Here is a 19,171-nt window from a genome sequence, read left to right on the forward strand (position 1 = left end):
CTCCCTAAAATTTATCTTTTCAGACATTATTGTTAATTTTTGCCAGTTTAAAGAACATGAATTATCTCACTTTTAATTTGAATTTCCTTGCTTACTAGTAACTTTGAGCATCTTTTAACATGTTGATTAGTCATTTAGGTCTCCTTGCTTGTAAATCATCAGGTTTTTTGGGGGAAGGGGCGTTATTTGCATTTTTCTTGGTAATACTTTGTTGATGTTTATTATAATTGCAAATATTTTCTTAATTGTATTTTCAATTAGAGTTGACATCCGCTATTTTATATTAGTTTCAGGTGTACAACATAGTGGTTAGACATTTATATAATTTACAGAGTGATTCCCCCCAATTAGTCTAGTACCCACTTGGCACTACATATGGTTATTACAGTATTATTGACTATATTCCCTATGCTATGCTTCACACTTCTGTGACTGTTTTGTAACTAACAGTTTGTACTTCTTAATCCCTTCACCTTTTTATCCAACCCCCCGCCCATCTGGGACTTACCAGTTTGTTCCCTGTATCTATGAGTCTGTTTCCATATTGTTGGTTGGTTGATTTTATTCTTTAGATTCCACATATAAGTGAATTCATGTGGTATTTGTCTTTCAATCTGACTTACTTCGCTTAGCATAATATCCTCTAGGTCCATCCATGTGATTGCAAATGGTGATTTCTTTTTTTTTTTTAATGGCTGAGTAATATTCCATTGTATTTATGTACCACTTCTTCTTTATCCATGTGTTTATCGATGGGCACTGAGCTTGCTTCCATATGCATGTTGTAAATAGTTCTGCAGTGAATGTAGAGGCACATCTAGCTTTTCGAATTAGTGCTTTCATTTTCTTTAGATAAATATCCAGAAGTGCAATTGCTGGGTCATAAGGTATCTATTTTTAATTTTTTGAGGAACCTCCAAACTGTTTTTCGTAGGGGCTGTACCAATTTGCAGTCCCACTAACAGCACACGAGGGTTCCTTTTTCTCCACATCCTTGACAGCACTTGTTTTTTGATTTATTGATGTGAGGTGATATCTCATTGTGATTTCAATTTGTATTTCTCTGATGACAAGTGTCATTGTGCGTCTTACATGTCTTTTGACCATCTGTATGTCCTCTTTGAAGAAATGCCTATTCAAGTGCTCTGATCATTTTTAATAGGGTTGGTTTTTTTGGTGTTGAGTTATATGAGTTTTTTGTAAACTTTGGATATAACCTTTTATTAAATGTATCATTGACAAATATCTTCTCTCATTCAGTAGGTTGTCTTTTTGTTTTGTTGATGGTTTCCTTTGCTATGCAAAGCAAATATTTTCTAGACTGGCTTGCTTTTATACTTTAAGATAGTTTGTTTTACAGAGATGTAAATTTAAATGTAGTTACATTTATCAGTCTTTTTCCTTTATCAAATAAACTTTTTGTGTCTGGTTTATAAATCTCTTCACTACCCTTGTAAATATTCCCCTCTTTTCAATATATAGCATGAAGGAGGAATCTAATTTCATTCTTTTCCTCATGGACAACCAACTTACAAAACAGATCACCTTTCCCGATCTATATGTCTTGACTTTTTTTTACTAGTGGACTCTTTCTATATGTTATGGATCATCAGTATTTTTGTTCTGTTCCTGGTACAATAAGTTATACATATATAATAAAGCTATAGTAATTAAAACTATAATTTTGCATTAATTATACTTTTTAAATTATATGTAATATGATAGGCTGTATAGAAATATAGAGAAGGATCTAGATAATATAGTACTTTATTTATTTGCCTTGTGTATCTTATCACTTTACTCCAACTATTTAGGGTTTTTTTTGGTGTGCATTTTGCACAAAAGAATATAGCTGAGTTTTTTGAAATTTTAATCCAAGCCTCTTTAACCGGGAGGTGTGGTCCGCTTGCCTTCATTTTGATAACTGTTATGTTTAGATTTCTGCCACATAACTGTATGCTTTTTATTTCCCAATCTAGAGAATGGTTTTTGCTTTTTTTATTCTCTTTTCCTGGCTTTCGGTTTAGAAGTTATATATTCTTTTTCTTTTAGTGAAATGTTTAGCATACCTACTTGTCTTAAAAGTCTAGGCTAATCATGTCTGCCTTCCTCCCAAATAATATAGGGACATTAGAACTCTTGCATACTAATCATTCCTTTCAACTCTTACATGTTGTTGTTAACTAACATTTTTTCTCATTTTATACTCTCCATATTTGTTATTTCTATGCTGGTAGTGCTTGTTTAGAGACCTATATTTGCCAGTTTTTTCCCTCACAATTGCTTCTCGTGCCTGCCTTTTCTGGGGATTTAATTTCCATCTTACTCAAGTCTGTTGAAGTTCTTTCAGCAAACATCATGAATTCTGTCTTTCTGTAAAAATGTGTTAATTTTTCCTTCACTCTGAAATGATACAGAATTATTTTTCTTCAGCAATTTAGCCACAAGTCTGTTGTCTTCCATTCTTTCTTGTTGCTTTTGAGAATTCTGCTTATAGCTAAATATTTCTTTGTGAGTAATCTATCTTTTCTCTGTATTAGTGTTGTTTTGATCTTGTTCTGCTGTTTGGTTAGTCTTTCTAGGTCTGTATTTATTTTTATTTATTCTCCTAAGACTGGTTTTTAATTTGAGGATTTGTGGTTTTTGTTAATCTGGAAAATTTCTCAACTACTACATATCTTTGAATGTTACAGGGCTTTTATTTTATTACCCAAAACCCCCCATATTCTTCAACTCTCTTCTTAATTTTGAGTCATTTCCACAGTTTTATCATTAATTCTCTTCCATATTTCATCAGTTCTAAAACATACTGTTTTGTTTTCTACATTTTAACATCTCTGAAATTCGGATAGCATGTTATTATTTAATTGGCAGAGTTTTTCTCTTTTAACATCATAATTGACAACATTTTAAAGTTTTTTGTGTTGGTACATATAGTAATGGTGCAACTCAAAAATCAATCTTGGGTAATTTATCAGAAGCATATTTTTTGCTTGGCTCTGTTGAATCTCAAAACCATTGGGTTTGTATTCTGTTGATTGTATTTGAACTTTAGATGTTATATTCAGTTCTTTTTTATCTTTTTCTACCGTAGCTTGCTCTTTTCTTAGAATTTCAATCCCTTTTATGTCTTCAGAATTTTAAACATAGTATTTTTATATTGTTCTTTCTTTTTTGAGTGTTGTCAGAAATTCTGATTCTCTTTGTTGACTCTCTTTCAGAGTAATTTTTTTTGTGTCATTTCTAACAATAGATGGCTTATGGCGTGTTTTTTATATGAGAATTTTGTACTGCAGAAGATCCAGAGTAGTTTTTCTGTCTTCCATTTAGAGCCTCTGGGGTCTAATCATTCAGAACCAATTTTTATGATAATTTCTCAACTGAGACGTTCCTAGACTGAATGGCAGTACAAATTTAGACTTCAAGCCTGAGAGAAAGCCCCTGTGGTCTTGGTTTTTTATTTGTCAGGGGTTATATATTCCCCCAGAGCCCAGGCCAAGACAAACAACATAAGCTTTCTTAACTCCCTATAGTGGTGAGCAGGATTTTTTTTTTTTTTTTCTGGTCAGCACTTTCTGTGACTATACATTCTTTTGAGCATCTTGGCTTCAGCATGGATATTAACTCCAAAGCAGAACCTTCTGATGCTACACATGCATATCTGTTGTGTATAGAAACAGTGGCATAATCTCTTTGAGATCTCACCACTCTTATTTTAATTTTCTTTTTTCCCTGAACTCTGGGATTTTTTTCCTTTCTTGCAATTTTAGATATTTATTAACTATTTTTATTCAGTTACAAGACTTTATTTTTTTAGAACAGCTTTAAGTTTACAGAAAAATTGAGCAGAAAGTTAAAGGTTCCTATATACCCCACCACAATTTTTCTCTTATTATTAATACTTTGCATTTGTGGGATGCATTTGTTAGTGATTTGTTAATGATAATTTGTCAATGATCATTACTAAACCAGTATTGATACATTTTAATAACTAAAGTCGTAGTTTACATTAAGGGTCATTCTTTGTCATGTATCTACCATTGCAATATCATGCAGAATAGAATCACCACTGTAAAAATTCCCTGTGTTCCACCTATTCATTCCTCCCTCTCTCCCGAACTTCTGGCAGCCACTGATCTTTTTACTGTCTCTAGTTTTGTCTTTTACAGAATGTCATATAGGTGGGATCATACAATATGTAGCCTTTCAAAACTGGCTTCGTTCACTTAGCAATATGCATTTAAGATTCCTCCATGTCTTTTCAGGCCTTCATAGCTCACTTCTTTTTATTGCTGAATAATAGTCCTTTATATGGTTGTACCACAGTTTATATATTCATCTGTTGAAGGACATCTAGATTGCTCCCACTTTGGGATAATTATGAATAAAGCTGCTAACAAGAGCGATATCCAGTAAGTTTTCAACTCAGATAAATACCTAGGAGCACAATTGCTGAATCTTATGCTAAGACTATATTTGGCTTTGTAGTAAACTATCAAACTGCCTTCCAAAGTGACTATACCATTTTGCAGTTTCACCAGCAATAAATGAGAGGTCCTATTGCTCTGCATCCTCTGCAGCACTTGCTTTTATCAGTTTTTTTAATTTTAGCTACTTTAATAAGTTTATAAGTGTCTTGTTGTTATTTTAATTTGCAATTCCCTAATGACATATGTTGTTGAGTATCTTTTCATATGTTTATTTTTCATCTGTATGTCTTTTTATGGTAAGCGAAGGTGTCTGTTTAGATCTTTTGCCCGTTTTTTTAATTGGGCTGTTTTCTTGTTGAATTTTAAGAGTTTTTTTGTGTGTATTTTGGATACAAGTTCTTTATCAAATATGTGTTTTGTAAATATTTTTCCCCCAGTCTATGGTTTGCCTTTTCTCTTAACTGTCTTTCACAGGGCAGGATTTTTAATTTTAGTAAAGACCAGCTTACTCATTTCTTTGGTGTCTGTTTTTGGTGTTGTGTGCAAAAACTTAACACCAAACCCAAGGTCACCTAGATTTTCTCCTATATTATCTTATACAAGTTTTATAGTTTTACATTTAGATCTGTGATCCATTTTGAGTTAATTTTTGTGAATGTTAAAAGGTCTGTGTACAGGTCTTTCTTTCTTTTTTTTTTCCCCTTGCATATGGATGAATGTTTAGTTGTTCCAGCACTGTTTATCAGCTATGAGTTAAGTTTTTACAAAAATATTTTTCCGGTTGGCTCCATAGTATAGTAGTTAGAACGTCTGCTTTACGCTGAGAAGGGAAGGGTCCTGGGTTTGCGCCCCAGGTGGAGATATGGACCAGGCCCGGGGTGCACCAGGCTCCAGCTGCACGGGTGCACGCCGCAAGCATGTGGGAGGAGACGCCCCACCTTCAGAGATCCACTTCTTAAGGAGAAACAGCAACATCTGTAGGTCAGGGGTGGAGGAGGGGAGAATTAAAGAGGGGGGAAAAATATATTCTTCCAATTTCGGGGGGAAAAATATATTCTTCCAACTTTGTTAGTATTTATATATGTCTTTCCATCCTTTTCAAATTCATAGCCCTTATGTTTAAGTATGCATCTTGCAAGCAGCACACAGTGGTGTTATTTTTTTAATCCAGTCTAATATCTTACTCATGTAATTGAATACTCTAGACCATTTACATTTAATGTAATTACTAATATGGTTAGGTTTTTAATATACTTATCCAGCATTTAAAAATTTTCGTATTATTTTAAACAGCCATCTTACCAGAACCATTTCTAAGTAATGAAGATAATTTAGGAATAATTCATATAAAATTATGGTGTATAAGTAGGCAGCTAAACTTAAACAATTAATCTTTTTAAAAAAAGCAATTTTAAAATGACTAGATTTTTCCACATGCAAAATAAATGGGTTAGTTTGATACATAGTCCAACAATGGAACAAACCTAGAACTCTATAAGAAAATCCAGGATATGTTTGCCATCACAAGACTATCATGTCATGATAATGTGTTCTGCTATAATTTCTTTTTAAAAATGCCTTTTAAAAGCTTGAACCCAGCACATGACAAAGCATTTTGTGCCACTTTCATGTGTGATTGACAGACTTCAAGTTCTAGTTTTAATGCTGATATGTGAAAGTTACTCAGAAATTCCAGTTATTTGAAGGAATAGCAGACAGAACATTTGAAATAGAGGTTTTACTAGAAAATCCAGGATTTATTTTTACTGTCTTTTTTTCTTCTTAGGATATAAGAATAAAGTCTTTTCATTTTAGAAGGAACATGTTTCCCCCTTTTTAAAAGCATTTTGTATTTATTGTAGATAATTTAGATGACAAAATAATTAAAAAGAGAAAATTAAAGTTATCCTTAAGTCTGTCACTGAGAGATAACCAAAGTTATTAGCATTTGAGTTTTTACCATGTATAACATATATGTACATGCGTATTAGCAAGTGTATTTCAAACCATTTTCTGTCCTGCGTTTTCCCACTTAATAGTGTTTTGACATTTTCCATTGCCATTTTTATTTATTATTAGGAAAAATATGTGAGGAAAAGAATGTGTGACTCCATAATTAAGAACACAAAAGATACAATAATATGGAAATTTAGGGCCAGAGCACACAGATTTTCCTTCAAGACACTACTTGATCCTTTTCTAGCCTCTTAGTACCAATTCCTTTACTTTTTTTCCTCTTAATCCCCCACCCCACTTCCACCCCTCCCCCCAGCTTCCACCCCTGACCTATGGAGGTTGCCATTTCCCCTTAAGAACTGGATCTCTGAGGGCGGGGTATCTCCTCCCACACGCTCACAGCATGCACCCTGGGCCTGGCACTCCTGGAGCACTGGGAGGAGGGGGGCGCTGGTGCACCTAGGGTATGATCTGTGGCTCCACCTGGGGCGCAAACACAGAACCTTCTGCGTGTAAAGCAGATGTGCTACCCACTACACTATGGAGCCACCCTCTCCTTTACTTTTTTATGTGTATGTTAGTATGAAAGTATTCTTAGGAAAGAAATGAAGATCTTGAATTAATTGTTTTTCAATTTGCACAATAATTTGTCAAAATTGTTATATTAGAATAATGTTTGGAAAGGTATAGTTGAACCCTTTTGCTTGTAGTTGTTCAGTTGTCAGCTTTTGGTTAAATGATTTGAAATTATATAAAGAGTAAATAATTCACTATTAATTTCTAAGATTAAGGACTTTTCCTTCTAGACTCCTTTCTACGAAACCGTTCAAGTTCTGACCATGAAGCCACAGCTATGATGAAAGCTCAGTTTATGAGCCTCTGGGATGGATTGGATACTGATCACAGCTGCCAGGTATTTGAAAGAAACCTGCCTAAGACTTGTGGTATTGCGGTAGTGGTGGTGTTAATAGGAGACTGGCTTTTTTACAAAAGTCTTTTTCATAATTATCTTTAAATGATGGAGATCTGAAAGAATACAGTTTGTTTTGAGGTTTTCATGTTTAGCAAAGTGTTTATAGATGGTCTCAGTATCTGAAACGAGTATAACAGAAGAGAAAAAAAACAGGGCGAAGCCTCTGCTTGGAATCTATGCCAAGGAAGTGGAATGACTTGTGGCTCTGGCTACATGTTTCTTTGACTCTTACCATAAATCATTGCAGTCTTTACTCTCAGTTCTTATGTCACTTATTTTCATTAGATGCTGAAATTTACTTTCCCACTTCCTATCACATGCACCTTCTTTTAAGATCCCAATTTTAAATAAAACAGTCATCTCTCCTAGTCTTTGTCTCTTCCTCTTCTAAGGCTGTGAAAACTAAGGTGCCTTGATAAGCCACCAAAGAGAAAGCTGCTAGATTGTTCAGCTTACCTCTTTGGGTTCCCATTTTCACTTAATTTTTCACCTCTGAGTATTCTATACTTTTTTTCCAATTACAGTTGGCATTCAGTATTAAGTTTCAGGTGTAGTAGTTAGACATCTATAGAATTTGCAAAGTGATCCCCCCAGTTAGTCTAGTACTCACTTGGCGCTATATGTAGTTATTAAAATCTTGTTAACTATGTTCTCTGTGCTGTACTTTACATCTCTGTGACTATTTTGTAACTACCAATTTGTACTTAATCTTTTCACCTTTTTACCCAGTCCCCCATATAGCAATCACCAGTTTGTTCTCTGTATCTATGAGTCTGTTTCTGTTTGTTCATTTTGTTGTTGTTGTTTAGATTCCACATATAAGTGAGACTATATGGTATTTTTCTTTCCCTGAATTATTTCACTTTAGCATAATACCATCTAGGCCATACTTGTCAGGTCAATGATGTGTTTTAAAAGTAAAGTTAAAATATCTGGCATGTTATTTTTCTGCCATATTACTTGAAATGGAAGTTCTAGAACCACTTTTTTTTCATGAATCACCTATTTGTATCTCTTTGAAAAGTTTTGCAAAAGTTAACAATCGTCTTCTGTTGTTTTAACTTTACCGGGTATTTTCTATTTTGTAATCTCTTTGCCCTTTTTAAAAAACATAATATGTATAGAATCATATCTTCCATCACTTCTAAAAAGTTATTTCTTCAAATATTGTTTCTTGTTCATTCCCTATGTGCTCTCTTTGTGGAGTGCCAATTAGATATACCTTATTTATATGTCATGTGTTTTAACTTTTTATATTTTTTCTCTTTTTATCAAATATTCTGGGTAATTTCTTTACCTCTTTTTTTTTTTCAATTTGTCGATTCTAAGTTCACTTTGATGTCTTCTGCTATTTAATTCTTTCGTTGAGTTTATTCTTTCAGTTAGTAAATTTTTCAGTTCTAAAAATTCTTTTAGATTTTTTTTTTTCAAGTTTTCCATGTCACTTTTCATGAGCTCTTGCCCATCAACTCATGTTTCCAATTAGATTAGAAAACCAGAGCCCTGGCATCAAACTAGCTGTGTGACCTTGGCCAAATTATATAATCATTTTATCTGAATAGAGGAAATAATATCTATAAAAAGGGGAGGATAATATCCACCTCAAAATTATTGTAAAATTTTAAGGAATTTATCAGAGTAAAGTGCTTATAACAGATCTAAATTTTCTACATATTTTCTACATAAATATTTGCCATGTGATTTTTAAAATTCCTCCTTTATTCCTTTAAGTATATTAACATAGTCTATATTATAGACTATATTCAGTAATTCTATAGTAATTTAGTAATTTAGTAATTCTAAATTCAGTTATAGTCTATATTCAGTAATTCTAACATGACTATTTGTATATCTGGTTCTTATTTGTTTGAGTTTATGGTGGCTCTTGTGTTTTGTGATTTCATGGGGGAAAAAATCATATTTGGTTGAACTTTGCGTGTGAATTTTTGGAACCTTTGTTGAAGGTTCGTTGATCTAAGAGGATTTGTCCTTTGCCATATTTTTTTCCCCAACACAAATAGATAAATTCAGGTTATTTTATGTATATTAGCTGAGATCCATGTAGGCTGAATTCGAACCATGAAATCTCAGGGAATTTATATGGGTGTTTATGTGTTTATATATCTTTCCAAGAACCAAGGTTTGACTCTACTGAATAGGTTTTCTAATATTTCACTTTTCTAAAACTATGGTACTCATGAGTCCCAGCTTTATATAGGTGGTCTTTCATCAGGCTCTCTGCCCTGTAATGTGTCCAGTGCATACCCCACTCTAAGCTCTATACATTATATGTCTACATGGTATGTGGTCAGCTTCTACCCTTGTTTACCTCCCTTAGGCATAGGCCTTCCTCCTGTCCTCAGCTTAATTCCTTTACTTTTTTGCAGATTTATCAATTAATTTATTTGAGTTTTTTATTACTCCATTATTTGTGTGTGTTCTGTAGCCAGAGGAGTAAAGGATCTCCTATGTCTACCATATTCCCATAAATCAAAAATAGGAAACATATCATTCTCAAAAAGAAAATTAAACCACATGCCCTCATTCTACATCATCTTTATGAAAATATAGCTTCATTATGAGGAAAGGTTGCCTTTAATGTTTGTTGGATGATTAGAGAAAAAAGCACAACATAGATAAATTTAGGTGACAGTAATAGAAGCAATTTTTATTAATAATTGCTTCTAATACATCTATTCAATGGAAATAGTTTACAGGTTTCCCAAAACTAATAACCTCCTAAGCAACAGTATTTAAATCGCTTAAACAATCAAATGGTTAGATTATGAAGAGAAAATACTTAGTATTTTATAATATCCTATCAAATTATAGTTTAAAAGACCAAGGAAATAGTGACAGTTGGGTGAAGTATATACTTCAGAGCCACTTCATTCGGAGCCCCACATCATGGCTCTGAGACAGTACATTTTCGAACTGAGTTTTCAGAACCATAATTTATCACGCTAATAGTACTTACTGTTTTCATTATGACAAATTGCTTTTTATTAAACTCTAGCAACTGTTTTCTTTTTACCTTTTTTGTGTGACGAGGGGCTAAAATTGATATTATTGATTTGAATAATAACTTCAGACATATTCTTCTTTTATATCAACCAGTTAGCTTTTCTCTAAAATTGTCTATTATATGACTATGGATGGAGCCCAGTACTCCAGTTAGTATGTCTGATATGGCCATACGGGAAACAAAAACAGTTCAATGGCTCCAGTAAACCTATCACCACTACTGGAAATATAAGTTAACCGATGACATGTTTTTCATCTTGAGAGACATGAAACAAAAGAAACATATATTTGGGATATTCATTGACAAAGTTTTGAGGCATGAATTTAGATCTGATTATTTTAAATGTGAAATGATAAAAAATTTATCTTTATACTTTGTCTTAAAGATTTTTAAAAGTCTTAACTAATACCTAAAAGGTACATTAATTTTGTTACTTAAATACTAAGAAATTACTGTTGCTTCCCATTTTGAATTTTATCTCATTTACACTAAACACTGAGTTTATATATGTGTAAAGGTTGTTTTTGCCCCTTAAAATTTGCTTCTTTAAGTGAAACTACAAGTAGTTTCATGCATTCTTGATTTTTCACCATGACTATTATTAACCTATATTTTATTCATTAGAACATGTTACGCTAAATTTATTTGGATTCCTTGATCCTAATTTTTAGCATTTCATCTTCTATACTGGGTTTCTTTGTTTTGTTTTAGGCAGTTTGCCTAAAAAGTTTCTCAAAATACAACCCATTTTTCAGTTTTTTTTTCAGGTACTGCCTCAACCACAAAGCCTTTTATGATTTTCTGCTACCTAATATGGTCAGCCTTCAACACACTTCCATATCACTTTGAATCTATTTTAACACTTTAAATATACTCCATCTCAAAATGTATTTATTTACAGTCATCCTTTATATAGTTAGTTCATTTGATCTATGATTTTCTGCCACCTAATATGGTCAGCCTTCAACACACTTCCATATCACTTTGAATCTATTTTAACACTTTAAATATACTCCATCTCAAAATGTATTTATTTACAGTCATCCTTTATATAGTTAGTTCATTTGATCAATTTAAGACTTTGTTTTATATTTGATAGAAATTTTCCTTATTAGCTAAATAGAGTTGTAGAAAATCATTAAATAAAACTAGGTAAGAGCATTAATATTTTGATGTTTAGGACCAGTTATCCAAAACACAAAATTGCATTAATATTTTGGAACTAACATTTCTCAAATTTATATTTGTATTTGTAGTTTTATTATTTCCCTCTAGGTGGCAACCTCTCACAGTTAATTGAAAGTTATTTGGCTCTTGAGTATCATTCAATATAAAAAATAGATGTAGAATATAAGATTTGATGGATCTTTAAATATGTTCCTGAGTTAGATTTCAGATTATTTTAGAAATCTAATACCCCTTTGCGTGAAATAAAATAATGTAAAATAAAAGTTTCCTTTAGAATACCAATAAATTTCATTTTGAATCAGTGTGTGCTATTATTATTGGGTTATAGGGAAATATCATCAGTAATGGTAATATTAGAGCCTTTCAGAAATTTAACTTATTTTGTATATACTTATCTTTATTCATGTTGATTTTTCATCTCTCTCTGCCCTTATAAATAAGTGACACTGATGCAGAAGTTAGCAAGGTCACCGGCAATTTTTTAAAAATTCTACCCAGCATTTTGATTTTTACTTTTATTTTGTTGCCCTTCTTTAAAGTTAGATTGTTTAAGGTTTTATGAGCATTGAAAAGATGTCATCTGCAGTGCCGACGTATGCCATGAGATGAAGATGTGTGAAATCTAGAGGGAAAAGTACATATCTGGTACTACTACTAGTGTCCTCAGACTTAGGGGGAATGGTTCTCTCTTAAATGTTTTTATTAAGGTACTTGAAGTATTCCTCCATATATACTCCCAAGTTATAAAATAAACGGCTTTCAATTATTCAGCGTATAGCCGTTGAACAACTATATTTTGCAAAATACAACAGATTTTTTTAAATCTTTATAATTTTTCAGTAACTGAACAGTATGCTATTTTAGTTACTTTAGTCCAGTGAAATAGATCAGTCTAGCCAGCTTTGTATTATCTATTTAGAATTAACTTTGATTTATATCTATAAATATTTGAGTAATACGTACTGGATTAATGCCAGATTTCTTATCGCAAATTTAGTTCAGATGCCACTTAATTTTCTGTATTTTCTAAGCCCTAGTAATAACATCCAAAAAGGAGTGTTATAGGTGGATTTAAAACCTTTGTTTTCCTTTTGTATTTAGGTCATAGTGATGGGAGCTACTAATCGTCCTCAGGATCTTGACTCAGCTATAATGAGAAGAATGCCTACAAGATTTCATATCAACCAGCCTGTAGGTGGTTTTGACTGATATTATGAACCCTTAAATATTCACTTTGTTTTAGGTCTTTACTGTGATTTCAAGAAGGGGATAATTTTTTTTTTTAATAAGACTTATCATTTATGATAGGCAGGGAAGGAATAGGGCAAGAATCCCTATAATTGCTTCTTTGTTCTTTCTACTTATTTTCTCTCTCTCTCTCTCTCTCTTTTTCTTCTCCTCCCCTCTCCTCCCTTCCCCTCCCCTCTCTTTTCTTTCTTTCTTTCCTAAGGTTAATGTTATTTGCTTCTCTTCAAAATATATAATTACCTCAAGTTTGCCTAGACACTTTAGTGATTTTCTTTAGAATGTAGCAAGTTCTCAATGGAAGACAGAAGAAATCAAAATTATAGTTTTGGTTTAGCATAGGCTGAAATTAGGGGGATTAGGGTTGAAGAACTGTTCTGTTCAGAAGCCCGACAGGAAAAACAACTGAGATTTATTTAATTGTTGGCAGTTGTAGTCCGTGCTTTCCTCTGACAGTATTAATGATTAACCAGTAGCTAAGATATTACACTTTAACTTAATGTGAATGACGGTAGTGTTGAACCAGTATTGTTTTCTCTATAGTGTTCTTTTTTGTTAAGAAGTACCTTCAAATAGATGATTACAATTTATTTATAATTTTTGCCCCAAATGCTCAGAACTTGAATTTTGTCTGCCTTTAGATAAAAGAAAAAAGAAAAAATACAGGATTAGTAATAGAAGATGTGTGCTGTACAATCAGCATGTAGCAGAATTTTTAAGTGTCGTTTCTTTCAATTTTTGAAATAATTATATTATAATTAATTAATAACCTGGCTAAAAATCATTTGTCCTCTTTTATATTCTGCAGCTTACCAGATCAATCTGTGGCCACAAACATGGTTTCCTAAATGTCGATGGTTGTAGCCTCTAAAAAATTACTCTGATCAACTATTTGCTATAGCTACAACCTCTGGTCCCTCTGTGGGTATGCACATAGTTATTTACCTGACAAATCAATGAAGAGATTTTCTTAACTTAATGTAGGAGACTATAAAATTTATTTAGTGTGACTACTATTTATTGAGCATTAATATGAGGTAGATAACTGGTAGGCTCTGGTGAATGGAACATGGCCCCTATCCTCAAAGAACTCTGTTGCAGGGTAGTAAGACACAATAAATAATGTTAAATGTACTTTACAAGGGTATGTTTAAAGAACTGTTAGAGCCTGATATGATGATGAAAACTAATAATTCTGTCTGAGGAGTTGGTGAAATTTATACAGTTCAGGTGGGCTTTGAAAGATGGTAAGAATTTGATAGGCAAGTGAGGCAAGGAAAGGCCTTCCTGCCAGAATGAACAAAGGCAAGAAAGTGTGGAAGCTCATGTTTAATGGCGACTTCTGGGGTACTTCCATTAGGGCACCAGGGAAAACAGATGGAGATGAGACTGGAAAGGTAGACTGCTGCCAGGTTTAGATGAACTTTCCATACTTCTCACAAGAATTTTGACTTTATTTTGTTAGCAAGGCATCAGAACATTTTAAAAGAAAATTAGTTTTAAGAAAATTAGTGGTTGAAGATGAAGATTACGTTGATAGAGTCTCTGCTTGTAGTCCAATAGAGAACAATACAGTAGAATAGAACATAGGATACATAGCATGGAAAATAGCCTTTATTAAAGTTGTAAGTTTAGTATATTAATTTTGTAAGTTATCAAAATGAGTTGTAACAGTTAACAAGTTTGTTATAAATTTGTATGCTGTTATGTAGAAACTGGTTTCTAACCTTCCTTTCATTCTATTTTTTTGTGAACACACACACTTTTTATAGGGTAATTTTTTGTTGTTGCATAATTATATGACATCAAAGTATGTGATTAACTTTACCTTCAAATTCCTCTCCAAGTTAAATATTTATTAACAAAAGTAGTTATTGGTGAACACAGAACATACCAAATTAACCTTCATACTTTACACACTTGAACAGAAACAGCAGGGTTTGGTTTTGTTTTTTAGGTCATTTGATTCGATGCTTATTAAAACCAGCTCGATTTTTTTCAGTGGTTGTGGGAATGGGAATGAGTTCAGCCATAATAATTCTTAAAAGCATTTATACTTACTATATGTAAGGTATTTTGTAAAAGTTTCTATTCTCTGGTATAATATGAAGCATCACGGAGTGGGGAAATATAAGCATGTGAACAAATATATTATCAGCACTAAATAAAAATTCAATAATTAAATTAATGAACATGGAAGTTATATGTTGAAATGGGGGAACCAAAGAGATATTGTTGCCATCTCTTTAATTACTGGTAAAAATTGTATGGCAGTGATGTTTTCAGAATTTTCTAAATGAAGGAAAGGAGATTTGCAGAGCCGTGGAGGAAAGACATTGGTAGAGGAAAGTCATAGGTATTCATCTATTCACACAAGAAAGATTTAAGGGTATGTTATCTCCCAGACATTGTGCTAGGCACTGGGGATTCAGAATGAGATGTAGTTCAGTAGGACAACCATGAACGATTACTCTGGAGGCTAGAATCTAGACCTTGCTTTAGCCTGTAGTTTCCATGACCTCTGTCAGAGTTTCTGTTATTCCATATAGGTATTTTAAGGTAGTTTACAGGGATTGAAGAAATACTAGGAAAACTAGTTGATCCTTACTTTTTTAAAAATAGTAATTGAAAATTATCCTGATTTTAGGCTCTAAAACAAAGAGAAGCAATCCTGAAACTCATCTTGAAAAATGAAAATGTAAGTAGAAAATTATAATTTTCCCCATCCTATTAACATTCGTTAATTCATTCTAGAAATGAAAATGGAACCTGAGAATAATGTAGCTTTGAACTTGATGTAAATTATTGTAAAACTCTTGCCTGCTCATCTAACTCAATAACTATGATATACTTGAACTAATTAAAGACAGTCTTTTAAAAAAGCCATGTTTTCATATCTACAGATTAAAATCCCCTGATGTTTTTCAGACTGTTTCCCAATTATATATGTTTATTTTTATACAAAAGCAAGGGTTTTTTAACTTCAATATTTTTGAAGTGTGGAATTTAGATTTAAAAGGTATGGTAATCAAAATCTTCAATAATTTTTGTGTTTAAGTTTTTTTCAAATAGGTCATATAGTCACGTAAAATTACAATATATTAAATGGTTTACAGGAGAAAGCCTCAGTCCCTCCCCTGTGTTTCGTCTGTATTGTTTCAGATGGCATTATGCCTGTACAAGCAAATTAAAATATACTGTTATTTCTCTCCCCTTTCCTACAAAACCATGTTAATAAACCCCCTATGCATTGCTTTTTTCACTTATCTTTGAAATCTTTCTGTGTTAGCATATAGTTAGTTTCCTTATTCTGTGTCCCCTTTTTTTCTTCGCACTGTGTTAAGATTCCATTGTATGGATATACTATAGCTTAATTTGCGCCATTTTGAAGGACATCCTGGTTGATTTTGGTCTTTTACTGTTATTTAATGCTGCACTGAGTAACCTTGTACATTTGTCATTTCACACTTGTACAGAAGTGTTAGTACAGTGAATTTTCCAAAAGAGGAATTGCTGATATTTATAATTTTGCCAAATTGTCCATGCTCAGTTTACTCTTATACCAGCAATATTAGAGTGCCTTTTTCCCTATAGCCTTGCCAACAGTGTTATGGAACTTTATGCCAACATGATAGGTAGAAAATGGTATCTCATTATAGTTTTAATTTACATTCTTTAGAGATTAAATGACCATTATATGTTTAAGAGCCACTTGAATTTTTTTCTGTGAAATACCTGTTGATATTCTTTGCCCATTTTTCTTTTGCAGTGTTCTTTTTCTTATAGATGTGTAGGAACTCAGATGTATTAGGGAGATGTGTCTTTAGTCTACACGATTTGTAAATATTTTTCCCAGTTTGTCTTTTGATTTTACTGGTTTTTTTGTTTGTTTGTTTGTTTAATCTCTTTATGGCTTCTGGGATTTGAATCTAAATTAAGAGGGCCTTTCCACTCCCATGATTATAAGAGAATTTTCCATATTTTCCAACTCTTGCTACTTTTTCCACCAAAACTGTAATCAAATATATTTTAATAACATGGTATTCTTCCCTATCCTAAACTTCATACTTAAACTCACTATTTGAACTTACTATCTAAACTAAGAAACCAGAGATTCCCATAGTGAGGAATACTTGTGTTTCAATGGTTTTCCTCCTTTTTTGCATCACCATCAATCTCATGGTTAATTCTGCTCCATACATAACATACCTACTTCTCCATCTCCCATGTTTTCCCATCTTGTCTTATCTGTAAATGTTTTAGTTTTATCTCTAAAAGACAGAATTTTTCTTTTTAACTCAACCTCATTCCTTTTCTTACTCCTAACAAAAAATTGACCATAATTCATTATTATCATTGAATATCCAGTTTGTTTTAAAAAAGAAAAAAAAGTCTCTTTTTTTTAACTATGTGTTTGTTTGACTTGGGATTCCTATAAAGTTCATAATTTGAGATTACTTGATAGTTTTAAAATCTCTTTTAATCCATAGACTGTAGATTCTTCCTTTGTCTCTCCTTTCTTTCACCTTCCCTTTCAATTTATTTGCTGAAAAACAAATCAGGTGGATTTGTCCAGATTTTACCATATTCTGAATTTTGAATCTCATCCAGCAGACTGGATGAGATTCAGGTTCAGGTTGGCAGTCGAGAAAACAGGACTACTTCTTAGGTAGAATTATATTCTTCGATTGGGAGATACATAATATCTGGATATCCTTTATGGTTTTGTGTTTACATTTCAATCTTTGCTATGTATTTTGTATTTATTGGGATATATCATATGCGATGTGAATCGAACTTTGCTTTTGTTTTCCAGGTGAATACTCTGTTGTCCTAAGCCACTTATTGATTAGGCCATCTTTTCCTCATTAGAAATGCCAACTTTCTCATATCTGAAATTCTCATATGTATTGACTGTGTTTCTGGACTTTGAATTCAGGTCATTGGTCTTTTGTGTCTTTATGCACCAACACCACAATGTTTTCATTATTGAGGCTTTATAAATTTTAATAGCAAGTACAGCTAGGCACCCCTTATTGTTCCCCAGCCCAAAGTTTCCTGGTTATTTTTGCTCATTTTTCTGTATGAATTTTAGAATTAATTTGTCTAATTCCAGAAAAAACAAACAGCAGTTTTTGGTGGATTGTAATTCAAGAGAATTAAGATCTTTTTGATGTTGAATCTTTTCTAACCAAAAACATGTATGTCTTCCTGGTCGTTCACGTCTTCCCTTGTGTCTTTCAGTAGTGTTCTGTTCATTTATTTCTTTAAAGTATGTCAAAATAGCATCTGTGCTGCTTTGCAAAAGTTTAAAGAACCTAGCAAATTTTAGAGATTAGATCATTGATTACTAACCATTGCAGGGATCATAGAACCCTTTAAATAAAGAGATAAAAGATATGAAGTCATTCCTTAGAAAACAATTCCAAGGAACCTCCTAAAACCTTCCATGTATTCTAGATAAGGACCTACTATCCTACATGAATGAGAAATCAACAAATTACATTTTACCTTTTAATTGAATATTTAATAACTGCTTTCAAAAAGACATTGTATAGTTGTACTGCTGTTTAGGTAAAACAATTGCTAAACCTTTAAGAAGGATAAGTATTAATGAATAGTTCAGAGAAGAAAGCAAAGAGGATAAAATGGTAAATTCTTTTGAATTAAGGTGGCTATGATGTAGCTAGAAATTTTAACAGGTATTAAAAGATAGTTGCTGACAATTTTGTAGAGACATCGTTAACTAATACAGTTATTTAATTTAAAAGTTTTTAATGAACGATGGTGTTACATGGCTGAATGTTAACCTTTTCAAACCACATATATGTGGTCTAATGTAGTTATAGATGATGTACGTGATTTACGTATAGATGATGAATGTAAATGAGATTTAAGCTCTTAAAGTTTTCACATTTAAACTTAAGAAACTATTCATTGTATCTAACAGGCCATCAAGTTTTCACTTTTAAACTTAAGAAACTATTCATTGTGTCTAATTTTCACTTTGATTTCAGTATCCTGCTTTTCTTAAACAGCAATATCTTTGAGAATTCTTTCAGAATTATATTCATTACGAGTGCAGGGAATATTTAGCATTCTGTTTCTTACTCATGAAAGCACGAAGGATTAGTTTCTAATCAGTTTTATGATGCAAAATATGAATGCTCTCTGGATAACTGCTGACATAGGAACATCTGATTTTCCACTAGCTGGTATTTATATGTTGAAAGCATATTATGACTTCAATAGAATATGAAAGAAATTAATGTAATTTTGTTAAAAGATGCCTCAAATCAGTAACACATTTATTTAATAACATGAGCACCATCATGCTTATACATTGCTGGGCAG

General features: G+C 32.4%; 1 protein-coding gene across 3 annotated transcripts in view; it reads left to right on the top strand.

Moving 5' to 3' along the window:
* ATAD1 (ATPase family, AAA domain containing 1) overlaps positions 1 to 19,171 on the top strand; it is a 53,782-nt gene that overhangs the window by 15,806 nt on the left and 18,805 nt on the right. For all 3 annotated transcript variants that reach the window (XM_006925980.3, XM_006925978.3, XM_006925979.3), the window contains exons 6-8: positions 7,193 to 7,299; positions 12,674 to 12,763; positions 15,465 to 15,515. In XM_006925980.3, the coding sequence (XP_006926042.1) occupies positions 7,193 to 7,299; positions 12,674 to 12,763; positions 15,465 to 15,515 (248 nt within the window). The remainder of the gene's footprint in view (positions 1 to 7,192; positions 7,300 to 12,673; positions 12,764 to 15,464; positions 15,516 to 19,171) is intronic.

Source organism: Pteropus alecto, unplaced genomic scaffold, assembly GCF_000325575.1.
Source record: "Pteropus alecto unplaced genomic scaffold, ASM32557v1 scaffold88, whole genome shotgun sequence".
NCBI classification, from domain to species: Eukaryota; Metazoa; Chordata; class Mammalia; order Chiroptera; family Pteropodidae; genus Pteropus; species Pteropus alecto.